This window comes from Saccoglossus kowalevskii, chromosome 2 (assembly GCF_978046115.1).
Source record: "Saccoglossus kowalevskii chromosome 2, keSacKowa6.1, whole genome shotgun sequence".
NCBI classification, from domain to species: Eukaryota; Metazoa; Hemichordata; class Enteropneusta; family Harrimaniidae; genus Saccoglossus; species Saccoglossus kowalevskii.
Genome location: NC_140642.1, coordinates 5,043,164 through 5,065,048, shown reverse-complemented (window position 1 = coordinate 5,065,048; position 21,885 = coordinate 5,043,164). Strand labels below are relative to the sequence as shown.

The following is a 21,885-nucleotide window of genomic DNA, read 5'->3' as shown; positions in this document are numbered from 1 at the left end:
CGTATATTACTTCAATGAATTGAACATGTTACCATGGAGACGGGCATTTCCTAACCTGAGAAAACTGTGCGTATAAAATACATTGCTTCAAATTATGCAAAGTTTAATGAAGGCGATAGGTGTGACAGCTGTGACGCTTAAATTAATGTTATAGTGGTAACATAAAATGCAGCAGTGAATGGAATTTAGGGTAGTTGAAATTGTAACTTTTTCTAAGTTATTATTGTTGTTATTTTTTTACAAGTTGCATATTTTAGTCACAATATTTTTTGGTGAAGTTTTGACCACCCCTCCAAGAATCTAGTGTTTTTTCCCTACTACGTCACCTACACCTAATGTCTCGTTATGTGGGGGTGTCTGATTTTACACGATTCAGTAATTTTAGTACGATATTAACTTATTATGAATGGCACAGCTCCCAGTTTCAACCACCAGCAAGAAATATGCTGTTTACGCTATGTATACTATTACTCAAGGCCACGGGATATACACTACTAGTAGTTCATGTACCACCTATGTACATCCCTTCTAACTTTAATATCGGGATTCTAGATCATCTACAGATGATGTTTTGTTTTTAAATTTATTTTTCATCTACAAACAAATACACAGAACTCAGTACCATAAACACACTGGTACTTGTACATGAGATACATACGGGTGTGCCTAGATTTGCCCATGCGTGGGAATGTTATTGTTTTATGATAATTCCTCAAAGAGCGTATTGACGCGACGGTTAGGGCGTGCCTACAAAATGGGAAGCTTTTCCAGGAAAAGGACTCTTTAGTGAGAAAAAAAAGTTGTACAAATCACAGTCCCTATATAGATAGGGGGATTGTGCACAAATCAAACAATTACGAAACTGTGACCATTCGTTTGTGTTCGAGCACTTTAAAATCAATGTGAGGGCGATGTTCAATTTGACTGGTCAGTGACCTCTTCAATAACTGCGAGGTTTATTTACAGTCACCCAGTACACGTACAGGCTGACGTACGCTACGAGTACTCTGCAGTCAACCGTCGCCGTGCCGTGAATCAAGAGAATGTCTTCTGAAGCTGGTGAGTGGGTAATTTACAAAGTTTAATACAAGGCTCTATTTCAAAAGTCTCCGAAGAAAACGACTGCGCCAAGCCGAGTTAATCTCGTAAATATAGTAGACGTGCGAAAATCCTGGCAGTGTCAGCGTGTGGGCGTGGGGTATAAGTATTAAGTACATGTACCAGCAGCATATCGCTTCAACACAATAACGTTCAACCCATTATGTCATTCACTCTAATTCACATTCATTGTTCAACTATTTTTGACTGCGAAGAATAGCACTATTATGTAAGACCAGCGACGTATAAATTAGGGGCAATCTTGGGTACAATTTGGGTACAAATGTCACAGTCTGCTGCGCAGTGACTTGGTTTTAGATGAGCAATTATGCAAGAGAGTGTTTTATTAACCACTAGTTACGTGACGAGGTTGACGAAGGACATTCCAGTTATTATACAGCCCTCTACAGACGGTCATGGTGAGTTTTGCCAGTAGCATAACTTCACCCCATCGAATATAAAGTGCTTGTGACTTTACCCCATGGGTTACTTTGTTATGGACACCTGAAATGGCAAATACAAACAATTACAATTTTGCGAATTTGACAATCAACAATCAATTTACGCGAATTCCACTATTGCTACATTTTGTGTGGCTACATCCACCAGAAATAGTATAGATTCCATACCCCAGATGTATGTCTATGAATATATCTCATCGGAACGTTTACCAAAACCAATACCCCATCGGAATCCAACCATCTATGTGCAAGGGGTGTAGTAACTGGAATTGGCCAAAGCGTCACCTAACTTCTTTTTACAGTCAGTTGGCGTACAAGTGATAATAAAACAAATGCGTTTAATTTATCGCCGCCATCTTGGATACGGCTTAAAACTAAATAAACACATACTAAAAAGCATTATATCATGTTCTATTACATTATATGTGTAATTTGGTGTTCGTATGCAAGGGATTTTTCCATACAAAACGACGAATTTGGCTGAATTTTGTTAGCGGTTTGCTTAATGTTACTTAAACGGGACGTTTGTCAAAGTTTGGCATTTTCCCCGATTGGTAGGAATCTGAAAAACGCGTTTCTCAATTTGTCTATTAATTATTTAGTTTAGTAAATATCGCATTTATTTTATTATCACTTGTACGCCAGATGAATGTGTTTATTTTATACCCGGAGAAATGCTGTTCTTGTAATGCATATAAATAATATTGACCTGCGACATTACGATAACCTTCGCCACAGAATACTATCACGGCTTATATGTAGCTATGCATATATGTAACTGCACACGAGCACCTGTCAACTGGCACTGTCAGACATCATGACTAAATTGATGCCGTCATCTGGGCATTCAACCATTGTCCATGAAGTTCAAAATTCGATCATGATAACAGAAGTAGTGCCGTGGGCGCTTGACCTGTTGACCTGTTTAATAATTGCTTACTAGTTTAATATCGGGTTTCCGGTTTTATCATTTATTTATCTAGTGTCCTCTTTGAATACGTCGAGTATGTTACACGTACCAGGCACGTGGGTCACCTGAAGGTGATATTATATTTGTTGTCAGTGATAGGTCATAGGTCATACTATAGCTTTGAAACATGCCACTGATTTTATCGGTACAGCCGGGTCTTATATAATCACAGTCCCTCTAGGTATAATTAAATACTCTACATACTATATACTATGATTTTAGTATATCCAAAATATCAAGTTTGACGGAAATCTAAACGATATACAAGTAACCTGTAGAATGCTGTGTGGGTAATATTTTTAGATATATTTTTGTTGCATTTGCAGCAAATAGTTACCAAACAATGAGAAATCTATAGGATTGAATATACCTTTCAGCTGGCTTCACATGCATAGTTCAAGCCTGGCTAACCGGTGCTTATACAAGGATTTAATTACAGCACCTAGACGGTCTGTGGTTACAGCTTCATATGTTCAGTGTAATCACAAGAAATTAACATTACAATAGACAATCATGAAAGACTGGCAGTCCCGTGCCATTAACAGCAAGTGAAATTCCCGGGATTGAAACATGTATTTTGAAGTCACTGATGTAGGCATAGAATAACTTCAAGTTGGCATAAAGACGAGGTAGTTTATTTAATCAGTGCTGAACTAGAGGTTGAAATTATAATTAAGTTCGTTGTCATATAAATAAATATAAATATAAGAAATTAGTTAGGAAAAAGAGATTACAAGAACAAAATTCATTAGTTACAAAATTGGCAAACTTAAAAAATGCAAATTCTCAACAGTTTTGGAAATTGATCAACCAACTTAGGGATTCAAACAAAAATAGGTCAAACCCAATTTCACCAGAAGAATGGATCAAATATTATAAACAATTAAATAACGACAATTTAAACACAAATTTACCAAATGACTTGACATCTACAATTAAATCAACAGAAAATATAGAACACATAAATAATTCATGCATACTAAACAAAGAAATAACAGATAAGGAAATAAAAATAGCAATTAGTAAACTTAAACCCAGAAAGGCAGCAGGATATGATGGGTATTGCCCTGAATTATTGAAAGACAGCTCAGATTATTTAATTAAACCTCTGAAAAAATTATTTAATAATATATTACATTCTGCTATTTACCCAGATATATGGAATATCAGTATAATTTCTCATATTTATAAAAAAGGAGACAGATCTGAACCAGATAATTACAGGGGAGTCGCAGTTTCAAGTTGTATAGGCAAAACATTTTGCACAATAATAAATATTAGGCTATGCCAATTCATAGAAAGCAAGAATATCATAAACAACAATCAGGCAGGATTCAGAAAAGGGTACCGGACAACTGATCACATTTTTGTCTTAAAAACAATAGTTCATAAATATCTGAAACAAAACAAAAAAATTTATACTTGCTTCATCGATTTTAAAAAAGCGTTTGACAAAGTGTGGAGAGAAGGATTATTCTATAAACTGCTAAATAATGGTATTACTGGAAATATCTACAAATTAATTCAAAATATGTACTAGAATACAAAGGCATGCATTCGTTTCGGTGATAAGATATCTCCGATATTTGAAACTATCACAGGTGTAAGACAGGGATGTGTTATGAGTCCAATGCTTTTCAATCTATATGTCAATGACTTAAATAGTCCAATACAAAACAATGACAAAGATCAAGTTCAACTTAATAACATCAAAATTAGCTCACTGTTTTATGCAGATGATCTAGTTTTAATATCAGAAACAAATAAAGGTCTACAGAGATCAATCAATAATTTGGAGAAATATTGCCAAAATTGGAAACTCCAAGTGAATATGTCAAAAAGTAAAATTGTAATATTTAAAAGAGGATACTTGAGAAATACTGAAAAATTTACATATCAAGGTCAAAATATTAGTTGTGTATTTTCATACAACTACCTTGGGGTATCATTACAGTCGAATGGTAAATTCAGCGACACAAGAAATAATTTGGCAGACAAAGCCACAAGAGCTTTATATGCAATGATGACTTCTGTGCCAAAAGAAACTGACTGCAAAACAATGTTACACCTATTCAAAACATGTATAAGACCAATACTATTATATGGATCAGATGTATGGGGCTTCGAAATTCAAGAAAATAATAAATGGGACATTACACCAATCGAGAAAACCCATCTGAAATTTAGTAAAAGAATGCTTGGATTGAATAAATTTTCATCAAATCTAGCTTGTAGAGCAGAAATAGGTGAACTACCATTACTAGTAGACATCAAAATAAATCTTATAAAGTATTTGGCACGGATCAAAGAACTTCCAGAATGTAATTTAACAAAACAGGCATACCATGAACAGATAAACTGCAAACTCCCATGGATTATGTCAATTTACAAAGAGTTAAATAAGGAAGATAACACATTAGATATAAAGAATATCAATGACAAATTGAATGCAACAAAACAAAATATAAAGAGAATAGGAAACAATATTAAACAAAAATATATTGAATTCTGGAAGGAGACAATTATGGATAAACCTAAGTTGAGAACATATACTCAATTCAAAACAAACTACAACTTTGAAAGTTACTTAATTATACTGAATCTAAAACATAGAATTTCTGTCTCTAGATTCCGAACAAGTAATCACAGCCTAGCAATAGAAAAGGGTAGACATACCCAACCTAAAATTTCTTTGGAAAACAGGATTTGTAAACAATGTACTTTAGCAGACATAGAAGATGAAATGCATCTCCTCATCAAATGCCCAAAATATCACACACTGCGAATGGATATGTTCTCAAATATACAGTTTCCTGATGAAACAAAAACTGACCAACAGAAATTTACATACTTAATGAAAAATTCTAACACAAATGTAATCAAACTTGTTGGAGAATTTATACACAGCTCGTTCTTAATGAGAAACGAGAAAGATACTTAACAAAAACACTAAAATCTATCATTTATTATTTGCTATAGTTATTTTGTTATTTTGTTTTTTAATGTCTTACTTTTGTTGCTATAAACTGATGGAAACACTGTATTTCTAAGGATGCAATAAATTATCTTTATTATTATAATTTGTTTATTTCAATTTCTTCTGAAGTCAAATAGAATAAACTGGTGAAACACTGTAGTAACCGTGAGTGAAAAGGGGTGTAGTTTACATTGTGTATGGAGTGGTAAGGTCTGGTGTCACATAATTTGTTCATTTCCAACTCTTATGAAGTCACATAGAATTTCACTTCGCTGAAACGTTTTCAAGCATTACGTGTGAATCCAATTTTCACTGTGCTGTGTCTCAATAGAGTATGAGGGAAATGGCATTTTCACTGGAATTTATTTCAGTGGAAAAATGTTTTCAGTGAAAATGAAGTATACCACATTATCACATGCAATAATGTTTTCGGTATTTTCACGGTCAATATGCAAATAAACATGGCATTGGTGATCCGCTCCACGAGGATTGCCCTTAAAATCATTTGTGTGTGAGATTTCCAGTGTTTTGACGTATTAGTTCTTCTGTGATTTTTTGTTTGTTTGGCCGATTTAGCTCAAACATGGTAGGTAGTTTATTAGGAAAAAGCTGTAAAAAAATGTTAGCCCTTCGTTCCCATAGCAACAGTCAAAAAACTGATTTTTGGATAGCTTCGAGCTAAATGTATCTCCTACAAATTTAGGATACAACACCTCAGACATAGCTCACTGTACTCGGCTTGAGTGTGGGCACAAAGTTACTATTTGAATTTTTGATATCTTTTTTCATCAATGAGAAAGTTGACCCCAAATTTAGAGTAACTGTTCACCAGGAATGGCTTTTTAGCTCTTCTGTGATTTTTTTTTGGCTTGGCTGATTTTGTTCATACTTGACAGGCAGGTCGTACCATCACTAATTGGAAAAACAATCCTGACCGACCGCTACCATGGCGACAGCCAAAATCTGTTTTTTGAATACTTTCGCCCCAAATGTATTACCTCCTACCAGTCTTGTAATAGCAGTGTTTAAATGATCATGCCTTTTATTCTAGCTCGTTGCACACTGGTAAGAGATCACCGGCGCCAACATTGTTACACTGTATCAACGTAATCCCAACGCAACTTTGAATGAACTGTAAATGCTGCCTCCAATCTAGAAAATACTATCGCAAAACGGCTGGAAATAATACATTTAACGGCAGAATATATCCAAGCAATAAAATAAAGTGACTTCTATAAAGACTGAATGTTACTTTGCGAACTTCGTATAAGGTGCCCGGGTTTAGTTATAAACCGACTTTAGCTTCACGTTCGTGTCCTACCATGGTAACAGTCGAAAACATATTGCTTGTTTTTTAGCGGGGCGGATCGCCAACCAGCCTACCGGCCTGTTTTCATTGGCAACCGAAGTATTTTTATTTTGTAAACAAATTTTCGTCTGCTATTTTTATCCAGTTCAAACAGTTCAGCAACAGTTTTGGCATATTAGGTGTACATCACATGGAATACTACGATTGGGTGAACTTGATGTATGTTGACTGAGCTGTATCATAGACCATCAACATCAAGGAGGTTTATGCTGCGACGTTGCGGCGTTACCCAGTTTCAAATAAAGATTAACAACGCCAAATGAGCGACATTTTAACCGGAAATCAAGATTTATTCAATCCATGGCTAACCAGCAACATCATTCCGTCAGTGGAATACCGCAGTTGTGACGGCATGTTTGCCAATGCACAATTCTGTGGAGGAACCTTTAACTTAATTAAACTACGCATGACTTATTCGGAACGTTCCATCATCGAGATCAGACGGCTTCCTGTCGTGCCATTCCTTCACCACTGTATTCAAACGAATCACGTGGTGCGCTGTTACAATCTCCTTCAAACCCGGGATTCAATCATAGGGCCGTTTTAATGACAAAAAAAACATCGCAGATCATGCAAATTTAACATTTTTAAACCAGTATACTAAAACAGAAATGCTCAGCGATGCAAAAAATGATAGATATTACTTTTCAGTATACACATTTCTGTTTATACAATCCTTCACATATTCTACTTCCAATTATTCCTGCGTAAAATGGAACAGCCTCTTTCTATGTTGACATTCTGAGTAAAATCATGTGACAGGCTGTTAAAATTGGCTGTTGCATACTCTTTTGCCGGTCTGGAAAATGTGTTTAATTAGCTCTCATTCAAGCAACAATGCAGATTTCCCAGTGGGAGTGAAACTATTCGACTCTGCCATTAAAAAATAGGGGTGTTTTCAGCAAAAAACGAATAACCCTGGAATGCACACAACACACTGAATTTCGGAACAAATCGTGCATTATTTACGACAGCAGAATACCACAGAAATATCAGACGAAATACGAAAACACTATATATTGTATTTCGGCCTGAACCCTCTATATTGCAATTCCAGGAATTAACCCCATATGTGCATTCATTTTCCACATTGGTATCACCCACCCCTGAAAACGAACTCTTAATACCACGCTGAAGCGTTTGGTAATTACATTGAAATGTTAAAAATATTGTAATCAATTCGGACGATATTGTCACATAGGACACCCATCACCGGCGTTATCAGGATTCCCACAGTTGACGCTTGTATTGAAACAATATCAAGCGTATCTTCACATTCCTATCAACAAGCGTGGTTTCTAAAATAATATCCGTGTCGCTTTTAGCAAGTACATGTATGTGGTATATGGGCAACTGACAGTGTGTGGCACCACGTGTAATAATATAATTCGTAAAACATTATCACCTGCGACAAATCAGCCCGTAAACAATTTACCCACGATGTGGAGGTGCTAAAATCACTTTGGTGTTTTTATTCAATGTATTGTTATTCAATGTATTTTTCTGGAAACTTATGCTGGTGTATTGAACCACTGTCATGTCATAAAAGGTGTTTTGAGTCATGTGATGTATCAATTTGGATTACGTGATTACCTGGTGATTTACCTTATAAAAAGTTACTTTAGATAGGCATACAGGCAGACTCGGAGATGCACCGGACATGGTCCACTTGTTTGCTCTCTGGGCTTGGCCGTTTGGCTAACGCCCAGGGATAACCGTTGTACTCTATGCTTCGTCTATTGGTTCGTCTTCTCGATGCCACCATCCGAATAAAGATCACCGGTTCATACTACTCTGTTTCACAGTCGGAATATTCGTATTTAATAAATTATAAAAGTACTGTGTATGTAGATTATTCGAACTGACGAAGCTTGACGTCTGTATTATTAACACAAAAATAATAATTTTATTAAAACTCGTATTATATTAGGGAATAAATAATATATTGATGTATATCACTCAAATTTTGACAAAACATGATCATAATTGACGATATATTGACGTTCAGCTTTTTTATTCATGTGGCATGTCATTTTATTGAAACTCATATTAGGGATGTATATGGCATGCTGATTGGTCAAAGGACGTTACGGTGTTCGTCGTCGCGCGTATAGTGCTCAAACGTTGAGTAATATACAAACCTCATGAATATTGATTATGATGACATCAAATCAACAACCAAGCTGATACTGTAAACAGTTGAACCACAGCTTTGGTTGACTCACCTAACTGAGATTTATCATTCCGCCATTTAGTACAGAGCTAAAAGAGCCCCATACTTGAATAAAATCCAACTCACAACTCGACTGCTATATTTAAATTTCAGGAAAATTAATTGAGTTGCAAATAGAGTGACACTAGCAGAAAAGAGTGTGTATACAAATGTTTTATTATGGTATATAGCACCCACAAAATACTCCTAGTACCCAATGGTTGAAGACATCATCACAGAATGTTCAAATATATTGTTTTGACGCCCTGCTCAACCAGTTAACTCCCGTGAGTACATGGGCCGTCGGAAGTATATACTTGTGGTACTATCTGTTACAATATTTTAAATTTAAATGCTTTATAAAATGCTTATTGACAAAGTATCTTTTTGCAGATAAAATCAATATTTTGGAGTTAAACGTGCGTAAGCATAGCAATGGTAAAGATCATCACACTTCGGACTATGAAGTCAAGAATCTTGTTGTCAGACGAGGACAAGAATTCCGTATCAGTGTTGTGTTTGACAAGGATTTCAACAAGACGATTCATACATTATCTCTGGAATTTCAACTTGGTGGGTAATATTCTTTGTATATATTTTCGTAGTTATTTGTCATAAATCAAACCAACATTCTATAATTATTACACTATACAGTAATATAAGGGGGTTCCAAAACTGGAAGTAGGCTGGAGGATAAGAAAAAAAAAACTTATTTAAAAAAATAGAAAAAAAATCATGCTCCATGATTGCATAATGTAAAATAATTGAAGGGAAATGTGAATAAAAACGTATTGTCCGGCTAATTGCGAACAAAAAAAATCCTTATGCCCGGGCCCCTTCTGTCGAACTCTATAGTCCCTTAATAAATCAAGGCCAGGTAATGTAAAATAAACGCAATTATTTAAACGTTTTAATCATCACGTCCGTAAATTCATATGGTATACTTTAAAATTTCGACTATCGGACTTTCGTAGAACACATAATTTGAAATATTAGTCAGGTTATACTTCAATATATAATGTATATCCCACATATGCAACATATATTACATAGAATATCCTCAATGGGTCTACATTGTGTGCGAGCATTTTTGAGGGTAAAATCGACAGAATGAACCTTCGCATAGAGAAAAAAATAATAATAGAAATCTTATTTTAACTTGACTAAGATTAACACTTTTGCAGTATTGCCTTGGTTTAGTCTGGTCGTATCGCCCGTTACTCCGTCGCTCATAGTATCGATCATGATTTTTTAGTTGAGGAGCAATCTTCGGCAGATGTTTCCAGGAACCTAAAGGCAGCCACAGACATTAAACACGATGTATGAATATATGTTTGTGTATGTAGTGCAGTACCCTGACCCGACACACTATTTGTTCACATCTGTTATCAGTGATGTGAACTGTTTTCGCCAGAATTATCGATTTTTTTGAACAAGGCTTTTTGGTAATTTTTGAACGCTGTAGACCTCTAGACTCTTTGACTAAAAACACCCATTTGGCAGACCTAATTTAGCGTTACATTTATGCATATACAGCTTTCCAAAGCAAAATATATGGTACAAGCTAGTTTGTCGATCTTTCAGACATTCGCCAATCATGATAGATCAATAATGACGGACAGGTGTTTAAAAGGTTACATCATGACGGCGACTATTTCTATGGGAACATTGTTAACAGAACAGATGACTGAAATAACAATTAATCATAATGCTGAGAATTTATATTTACATAACATAACGATTCTGAAAAAGGAGAATTGGTGAATGTTAAACAAAAATTCCGGGCAAAATTGCAGAATTTATGTTATCGCTTACTAGATGACTGTACGCACGGCGTATGGTAAAATAGGGGATATGACAATACGTCATGGTATGTGTTATGGTTGCTTAATATTTAGACTGCGCATACACAATTATATTTTCAGGCACCAACCCTGTCATCTCCGATGGAAGTCTTGTAGAAGTTACATCATCACCAGTTCCCGGTGAATGGGGAATGGAAATCGCTAAAATTGACGGATCTATTGTTGACCTTGTTGTGTATTCTGCGTTCAACTGTCTTATTGGAAAGTATAAAGTTGCCGTCATAGCAACAACCGAGAACATGAAAGAAAGTGTTTACAAGGAAGAAATATACATGCTATTTAATCCTTGGTGTAAAGGTATGTATTTACACTGGTACGCATGCGCGAGTTTCTGGTTCGCCGTTTGATTACCTCAGCAACTGTTGAATTCGTTCGAAGTGGGCCCGGCCCGGACACAACACATGCATCAAGTAACTATATATAGCAGCCCCAATCCCAGCTGCGTTGGTTAATTCGTTGAAGATTTTTGATGAAGTTTACTACCTGAACAATAACATTGCAAAATTATTTCAACGCCATAGCAGTTATAAACACATCTGTCAACATTCTAGTTTTTAGATTACTGTTCGTTTTAATCGAATAAAATACTTTCATACATATTCATGAGATGATAATGACGTTACTTATTTTTCTCATGATTTCACGATACTTCAAACCAAACATGTACCTAGTGTGGATGGGATATACAAATACACTGTTTAGATTAGAACACAGCTAGCTACGAACATGGAGGTAAAGGACAGAACTGTCTCGTGTGGTATTGTACTTGATCATCGTACTAAGGCAAAGCTACACAGAATGGTTAGTTTCGATTTGATTTGTTCTGTAGATGATGCAGTTTACATGGAGGACGAATACTTGCGAAACGAGTATGTTTTGGAAGATTTCAACGAGTATTACTGGGGTAATGCCAATCAGATTGGAAGAAGTTTCTGGAACCAGGCACAGGTAGGAATTTTGCCAAGTGTGTCACTAGTATGCATGTGAACACTAAACACTGTAGTATATTTGCCTAGAACCGTATCTTATTTATTTATTTATTTATTTATTTATTTATTTATTTATTTATTTATTTATTTATTTATTTATTTATTTATTTATTTATTTATTTATTTATTTATTTATTATTTGTTTGTTTGTTTGTTTATTTATTTGCTTGTTTATTTATATGTATGTATATATATTTGTTTATTTATTTGTTTGTTTGTTTATTTGTCTTAGAAACAAGAGTTTAGTGAGGTTGCATTTTCTATTTTTATTTCACCTGACTACTACGAATAACTTGCTCCATCTTTCTTACATTTCGTTCCAGTTTGAACCCATTGTGTTAGAATGTGCTCTATACTTGTTGAAGCTATCAGGACTCTCTCGTTCTCAACTGGGCAGTCCAATACATATTGCCAGAACCTTGTCTTCAATGGTAAGTCTGCCTTTACCATATAAACACAATTTCGCATGGTCATATGGCAAAATGTTATTTAAATTATTCATATAAATCTAATGTACTTTAATACAGATGAATAGCAAAGATAACGACGGTGTGTTGGTTGGTAATTGGACTGGAGTATACGACGACGGTACGTCACCTACTGAATGGTCAGGAAGTGAAGCCATCTTTGAAGAATTCATGGAAACCAAGAAACCTGTGAAATATGGTCAATGCTGGGTATTTGCAGGGCTGGGCACATCAGGTGATTTCATTTCGTCTTTCTTTCTTTGTATATAGCTCCAGGCTTGCTCGTCTACCATATTTTAAGGGTAACGCCAATGAATTTCATGGTTACATGTAAACTCAGCATGAACGAAACCATGTATGTTTCTTTCATAGTTTTCCGAGCGCTTGGCATACCAGCACGCACAGTAACTACCTTTGAAGCTGGTCGAGATAAAGACTCTAGTCTGACAGTCGACACGTACTTCAGCGAAGAAGACGGCAGTGTACTGGAAGATATGTCTTCAGAATTTGTGTGGTAAGGGTTTGGTTGTAAATGTGGCACAACTATTTGTTATTTCTCAAGATGAATTGAATAAACAGAATAGGAACAAAGGTATATTTCAGTGTTCTTATGTTTTTTTCAGGAACTTCCACGTCTGGAACGATTTATGGATGGCACGTGCTGACATGCCCGATGGCTTTGGGGGATGGCAAGCGCTTGACACATGTCCACAGGAAATGAGTGGTGGTAGGTACAATTGGCAATACACTGATTTGCATGGGTTACTCGAAATGCCTAGTAGGGAATAAAAGTATGATATCACCTTCATAGCCAGTCAAAATGTGTCTAATATTAAATGCTGTGTATAGCGAGTTCATCTGATAATATGATCGGTCACAGTGATATGTAATATCCACTTGGCGGGCAATATACCGTGTAATATTCATTTTTATTCAATGTCATGTGACCGAGTTTCAACCAATCATAGCAGGCGTAATAGCAGTGAGATGTGATAATTATTAATAATGTGTAACAAAACACAACTAACTACAATGTTAAGACGTGCGTTAAAGCAAAGACACTTTTCTAGTGTCTTTGGTTAAAGCACACAACATTTTACTTGTTTGAACTATCACATTTGAATTGATAGTACGCACAAGTAATCCAACACGCATGTCAATTGGCGAAGGTATTTTTTTTAACGAGATCTGTTCTCCGCGTCACGGTGACCAAAACAATGTATGTAATTTCACATTGTACCTATAATTGTTCCATATCGCAATCATTCCAGTCTAATTTGAAGACTAATCAGAATCAAAATTTGTTGTCAGGTTTACATCGATGTGGTCCTGCCTCATTAAGTGCCGTTAAGCAGGGACAAGTATATTACAACTATGACACAATGTTCATGTTTGCCGAAGTCAACGGCGAGGAAGTCGACTGGATAGTCACGGCATCTGGCAAGGTCAGTAAATAATAATTTGTCCATTCTTTCCTGAAAACTCATTGACCATGTGTATGTACATGTACGTCCAATATAACCTAATTATGCGATTGTTGTAATGATTACAGATGAAACCTGCTGATGTTAATAGCAGACGTATTGGTAAGAAAATAAGTACAAAAGCAGTTGGTGAATTTCAACGCCAAGATGTTACTGACGTGTATAAATATCCTGAGGGTAATACATTTTCCTTTGTCACGTACGGGTTGCTATATATATATATATATATATATATATATATATATATATATATATATATATATATATATATACTTACCCACAAGTAAAACGCCCACAATCAGTCAGTAAATCAGTCCGCGAGTACGTTGCAGAAAGTAATCGTTGATAGCGCACTAATCGTTTGATAACACCATTATGGGGATATTCTGTTAAACTATACCTCATTACTCCATGCCTGAATTTTGTATAAATCTTTGACGACTATTATTTATTTAGTTACATTAATTGACATTATTTAACTGTTTTTTTTTTTTTTGTGAACAAAATATAAAACTTAAAATCTCTTATGAATACAGGAACAGAAGAAGAACGCGTGGCTGTACTAGAAGCAACAAAACATGTCAGCTCTGGCAAACGACTATACAACGTTGGTAAAAAAGATGTAAAATTCCGAATCAAGACTATGGATGATGCAATGGTAGGGGAAGATATTGAGTTCCGAGTCAAAATCGTTAATGAAAACAAAGACGAATCGCGTGAGATTTTTATCAACGTGACATGTTATTCTGTTAGATATACAGGGGTTAGAGTTCACGAAATATTCAAGAACAAGGAAGAGTTCACTCTGGCGGCTGAAGAGAGTAAGTTGATAGTCTTTGACTAGAGAATTGTCCCTTTGTTTGTAACACTATACAACCTCAGTCAAAAAAATATTGGAAACTGTATCATGCAAATGCGAAACGAGACACGCGTTTTTTGTATGGTTAAACGTAGCGGTGTCCTATATAGAAGTACTTCGGCACACCTAATATGGGGAATGGCCAATCATGATGTAATTTTGAGATTAGCACCCTAACTTCCATCAATTCGTACAATATACAACCGCTGCACCTCTGTTACGAGCATGGAAAAGATCATGCCTGAAAACTTCAAACGACGGAATCATACACCATTTTGTTCGAATTAAGTTTGTTAATAGTTTTGAGACGCAACAGTGAAGGAGACAAAGTTTGGATCGATACAATAGTGTAATTTTTATATGTTCGAACAACGATATGTCAACTTCAATACTGCAACTATAAATATTTTGTAGCAGATTATAGACTCTGCCATAAAATGATTTAGGTCAACGTTACATGATTGGCAAAATATATAATAATAGTAATAATAATAATAATAATAATAATAGTAATAATAGTAATAATAATAGTTTATTACGCAACTGTATTCTGCTGTGGATACAGTAAGTTAAAATAGTGTAAAATAAAGCAACTAAAATAACTACAAATTTGAAAGTTCTAATAACTACAAAAAATCAGAAAGTAATGAAACATAATGTATTTAGCTATACTTAAACACGTTTCTTGATTTTTGTTTCATAAAATTATAGCCAAATTCCACAAGGTAGTCATCTCAGCAGACGAATATCGTGATAAACTGACCGAATCAGCAACTCTAAAATTCTTCGTTCTCGCTGGAGTTCGCAGTACAGGCCAAACCTTCACCGGTCATTACGACTACCAACTGACAAGACCACAACTCAATGTTGAGGTAAGATGAAACATGTACTGATCTTGAAACTTAATTTTAACAGTCTATCACGAAAGACCGTAAGCCTATCTAGGTGACCTCTTGTAATCCGCCATCACTGCGGCAAAAATACTTTGTTCAATGATTGTTTACGTGCTGGAGGAAAAACACAGCACACGGCGCGGACTGTTTTACCTCGCCTCCGGCTGGGAAGTATGTACTCTGTATTCGCCATCGGGTGGGTAGCCAATCATGGGAGTTGAACGCGCAAACCTTCTGACGTCTATCAATGGATGTATCATCACTGAAACTAGTACATGTTCCTCAAATTTAGACCTTTCTTGGATATACCAGCCTAGATACATATGTTATGAGCTCTGTCCCACATATCACACATAGGAAAGTGCACATATTCTGGCCTATGGCTAATGGTTTCTCAAAAGGCCAGAGTTTATACACCTTTCCTTCCTCCCAGGTTCCTCCAGAGGTACGACAGAAAGACAGTTTCGAAGTACAACTGAGTTTCACCAATCCACTGCCTAAGTTATTACAAGAGTGCTTGTTCCGCCTGGAATCCCCTGGAATGGAAGGGCATATGAAGATCAAGTACAGGTAAAAACACATTAACGTTGAAATGACGTCGGTATTATTTTGTCCTACAAATTGAAGTTGTGGTGTGGTATGTGGCAGAATTATATCCGAAATTACATCCATCGTACAAATACACAGATGTGTGCAATAAGAACAGCATCACAATAAATTATAGTTGAATATAGTCAACAATATACAGTATCAAACATCAATAATATAAGTTCTCGTCCAAATTCCACCAATTCCATGAATTCCACCAAATGATGAAAAAATATCGTTTTACGCCCCTTCCATTTTAGACACCAATTAGTACTTTCCCTGTCGTTGGAAAACACGCTTAGATCTGTTATTAACGATATCAGGGAGTTCTTTAATTGTGAAACTATCATTTCATCATCGTCACTATTATAATAAAACTATCACTATTTGAACTATTTAAGATAAAAAGAGTATTTTGTTGTTGTTGTTTTTTTTGCACAGGGACGTCGCGCCAAGTGGAGAGGCATTGCTACGTGTCAAATTGATTGCAAAACGTCCTGGTACAAGACAGATCATAGCAAGTTTCCATTCCAAGCAACTCACTGGCTTGACTGGTATGGCTACCTTCAAAGTGACAAACGTACAATAAGTTACAATGTCATTGATGAGTTTAGGATGACGTCAAATGATTTTGCTCCTGTATTATGCAAAGTTATTACTTGTTATATTTGAATATTTACCCACGAATATGGTTTATTTATAAATAGGGTATAATAATAACCTTCCCTATGAATCGCGCCCTCTAGCGACAAAAGGCTTCTGTAATTAATAATTTAATGCCTCAGTCAACAGACCATTTTCCCAGTAGCGAGAATGCAGAATGGTGTGCAGAAATACGCCCGCTTTGTCATGGCGGAAAATATAATTTTGCTGATATTCGATAGAAGGGAATTTTAATTTTGTGATGTTGATTGGCACACCCAGAAGCACAATATCACGCGTGCAAGTTTACGTTACACCACAAAACATAATGAATCTTCGACTTCCGGGAAAGTCGTTTATATGCGGTACCAAAGAACTTTATAATAAATATAGTTACAAATAATGAATCGTTAACCAACCAGGTAATATGTACTGTCACCTAAAGTTTCTGAGAAGACCATTGGGCGTTATGTTATAATCATATACAACTATAGTACATACATGGTGACATTTTTCTCATTTGCTTTGTTGACCGAAAATATCGAGCTGATAAAAATAACTAACAATACAGTATATTCTCGTACAATATATTTGCACAAATCAGAGTTTTTTATAGCAGAAATTTACGTCATCCGTGAATAAATAGAGCTTTTTGACAACACTATAGAAATTAAAGTCGACATTTCTAGTTTGGTGTAGGTCAAATCTGCAAATGCATCATGGCGGAATTTGATTTTCATTGAGAGTTTGCGTATGATCCAACAACTTCGTCAGTGGAGATAATGACAATTTTGACTTCGATTGTGTTCCAACACACTCAAATGTTTTTAGTTTCGTAAATTCTGGTGGTACGTAATTAATATTGGAATAAAATGTGCATATTGTTTGTGATCATTTCTGTTTCTTCATTGTGAAAATCAATGACTAATTTCGTAATTTGATTTTCCCCCAAAGACGTAATCTGTCATTTGATGAATCAAATTTTTCATTTGCACTCTTTTTCGAGAGGGGTGCTCGGGTAAGCGCCCACCCATAAAAAATAGCGATTTTCTGAGTTGAGGCCCCTGGGCGCTAACGCGGGCGAGTACGGTAATAACAAAGTTGATTTTGATATTAACTTTGATCATCGTGAACATGAGAATATGTTTTTGTCATGATTTTGTTTAACATGTATTCAGATACTCGAAATACAAGTCGAAATATATGGTACATGTTCTTTTATGTGTTCAAGCGTAATTCCCGGCGATTCACCATCAATGCCATTGCGCATGTGTACTAATATCTTTTATATGTATTATAATACCTTTGTAGACCTGCCTTGCCATAAATTGCACGTTTCTGCAAACTCGATGTAAACCTAACCCACACCACCAATCGCACTCCACCCCACCACGAAATAGAACGTCGCTCGTGTCATGAAAATATTAAACTGACTGGGTAATTAGATGTCACACTGTCATATAGTCATTGACAATGATACGACGCACCACCAGTATAGTTGTAAGTACGACACAGAGTCTGGCGTATGTCTGTTACCAAATCGAATAGCAATAAATTCTCTGTTACATTCCATGGTTATTCGAGGCAGAAGGGCGAAAACATTTCAGTGCGGCGTATACGTAACCACGCGTGTAAGTAACATGGTTTTACACGAATTCCAAACGCATATGCATGCTGCACGCTTTCGGGTTGAGCACGTGACGTCAATATTGGGAAGAGGAGAAAGGTCTATGGCAAGATGATATGTGAGGCGAAGCCGAACACATCGCGTCTATGCCCTTCTCCGAATCCAATGTGACACTGAGGAGATTTATTATTGTTGTTATAAATCAGCACCACAAGAATAAAAAAAAATTATAAAGTCAGATGCAGGGCTGCACGTGGAAAGAATGAAAATGCGGCGTTTTAATAACAGACAGTATACTATATACATATAATTGACCTATAAAGGGCGCTTTAATTCAGGCTAAATTAAAATTCGATCAAGGAGTTAAATTGTACAAATATATACTTCATTAAAGATACAAAATGGTGTGGATAACTGAGAAAATTGAAATAGTTTTGTTTTAGATTGCATGAAATGAAATATTTTGATATTGTGGGAAAGGAGCAGATGACTGGGGTGAAGTTTGTTGATTTGCATATTCACTTAAATCAATGTACAGCAAAGCAAGTTGTTAAGGGTATTGTTTCACAAAGTTTTATTCCCCCACGCTCAGAGAAGGTCATTTCGGAATTGCTGGGAGAGAGAATACATGGCTGGGAAACTATCTACAAATTACCATTCAAAATAGCAATAGATACTAAATTGAGGGAATTTCAATGGAAAATGAACCACAACTTAATAATGACAAATGTAAAACTAAATAAAATTTTGCCCCAGATTTGCCAATCTAAAATGTGTACATTTTGTAAGGGGGAAGTGGAAACAATTATGCACCTTATGATAAGGTGTTCTCTTGTTCAGTTGTTTTGGAAGGCATTTTCTGAGCGATGGGGAAAACATATTGGGTTGAGAAATACTTTATCTGATGAAACAATTCTGCTGGGAGACCCACATGAGTCATTGTTGCTTAATTTTTTGTTATTGGTAACTAAGCGTTTTATTTATATCTGCAAATGTGAAGGAAAAATTCCACATTTCAAACATCTTAAACCATTTGTTCAAAATATTCAGAACACTGAATATGTTATTGCCAACAAAAAAGGGAAATTAAATGCATATATTAAGAAATGGGGTAAATTTCTGACTGTATTGACTATGTAAAGGTATTTCATATGAGATTTATGTGAAACTGAAATGTATCTTTTAAGAGACTTGAATGACTCAATAAAAAAAATATTTTAAATATAAAAAAAAATATAATATCTACTGTTGTGTGAAATTGAGAAAATGATTTCATCTATAACTTGAAAAGTTAAACTACAAACTGGTTGAAAGATTAGAACATGGTAGCATACATGTACCAGTGCAAAACATGCATGTAAAATAGTTGTCATGGCAACATAGCTGAAAATATTATTTTTTGTGTTTTTCTACCAAATGCTCATTTTTTGTATATTGTGTACAATGCGAGTAGGCTATACAAGTGATATTTACCCTGTTGACCACAAAAAGGGACAAAAATGCTTCATTCTATTGTTAACGGCCAAAATAAGGATTTTTATTTTTGTTTTTTGGCAATATCTCTACATTTGTGTATATGTAACATTATAATTTCTATTATTATAATTATATACATGAGTAAAATGCACACCGAAAATTTGAACTAATTCACATTAGTAGTTTTCACTTTATAGTATAGGTGAAAGCATTTTCTCAATTTTCAATTACATGTACATATAGGAAAATCGGTGTATTTTATCGAAAGAATACTGCTTTTTGTGCCAAAACAAGGTTTTCATTTTGATGACAGTTGTTTTTATCAAGATGCAATATACATCAACATACACAATATCTTTATTAAATAGATTCCCCTTGGCTATCATTATCATACTGATTTGTTGTCACTGGGTTGATTTGCCTCCAAAATGTTGATTTCTGTGGCATGTCTAATAAGTATCAATAAACAATAAATTGAATAATTGTTCTCATCTAAAATGTATAAATGATTGGGATAAACTTATTCGTTTGTGACCTCGAATGGAAACACCAATTTCTTGTCAGGTGACATGTCAGGGTTCTTGGGGTTTACAATGTGCTTTATTCAGCATCGCATTTAATCCACCACTGTGCTGCTAGAAGTCATCAAACTGCATGTGTCGCCAAGTGTGATGTAAGTTTGATCTGTATATAATATCTAACACAATTTACATTTGAGACTGCTGACTTGAAACATGATAAGTGAGTTTGACGGGACTTCAACAAAAACTATCACATTATACCAGAATTCTCTATTTCAATGTGCCGGCCGATGTGTGTAATAAAAGTGTTGTATTTGTTCTTCTTTGTAATTTGGATCCAGTAAATAAATTACGAAACTAGGGCTTGTGCCCTGTCTTAGAAAACGTGTTACAACTTCCATTACATATGTTTAGTTTACGCGTTTTTTCTAAGTTTAACCCAACAAATAATTCTCTTGGATTCGGGACCGTGACAGTTTGATGTCAGTAATAAATGCTTCATGGCAAGGAAACAAAATAATATTTTATGTGTGTCGCATACGACTTATTTACCACTTCTGTGTCACTGAGAATGTTCTAGAACCGTACTGTGTCTGGGTGGAATATTCTAGATTTTTTTTAGAAACTGGTTGAATAGGTAATAAAACACTGTAGGAGGCAAAAGAAGGTAATGGAACATTCTAGAAATTTGTAGTAAGTTCCAGACTCATTATGTATGCTGATGTAATGGTCTATTTATAGACAGTGTGGGTATATATAGGGGGGGTTGTTGTTCAGCACTGAGTTCAGATCGGAGATCTCGTTGAATTGTATTGGAGTTTAAGTATCTAGTTATTGGAGTAGTGGAGTTTTACAGCGTTATTGTACTTGATGTTTGCGGAGTATAATAATACCAGTACCAGTTAAAACCTCATCTGTTGGCTCCGTGTTCGTATTTTATCATTGCCGCCAGGGAAGTCTTCTGTTACTGTTGCCATTTTGGTATTTGAACCATCACACCTGTACTATACCAATTACGGTAATATTACGTTGCGTGTGACAATGTGTTTTCCCAAATCATAAATTCGCTTACTCTATAGGCTGATATGTTACGTAATATTCGACGATTGAAATGTATGTCTGAGTAAATGTTCCTACATTACCACATTAAAGATTCAATTCATACGGTCATACATAGTATGGCCTCATGGCATCTGTCGTGAAAACAATTGAGGAAATGATTTCTTCTATGATCTTTATAAAGAAAAAAAAAATCCTGTCCCCCCCAAATGCTGCTAAAACCACAGGACTACGGAGTTGGTATTACGAATTGAACCACAGAACACAGTGTATCAAAAAAACAAAACAAGAAGTCTTGATTTGTAGGAAGCACATGTTGATGTACTGT

General features: G+C 35.4%; 1 protein-coding gene across 1 annotated transcript; it reads left to right on the top strand.

Moving 5' to 3' along the window:
* Nucleotides 1-852: 852 nt before the first annotated feature.
* LOC100370181 (hemocyte protein-glutamine gamma-glutamyltransferase-like) lies at nucleotides 853-19,740 on the top strand. Its single transcript, XM_006824868.3, has 14 exons — nucleotides 853-1,059; nucleotides 9,481-9,660; nucleotides 11,013-11,249; nucleotides 11,782-11,900; nucleotides 12,265-12,372; nucleotides 12,469-12,643; nucleotides 12,781-12,922; nucleotides 13,032-13,135; nucleotides 13,720-13,853; nucleotides 13,961-14,069; nucleotides 14,429-14,713; nucleotides 15,463-15,623; nucleotides 16,078-16,214; nucleotides 16,674-19,740. The coding sequence occupies exons 1-14, from the start codon at nucleotides 1,044-1,046 to the stop codon at nucleotides 16,819-16,821; spliced, it is 2,055 nt and encodes a 684-aa protein (XP_006824931.2). The 5' UTR covers nucleotides 853-1,043; the 3' UTR covers nucleotides 16,822-19,740.
* The last annotated feature ends 2,145 nt before the right edge of the window (nucleotides 19,741-21,885 follow it).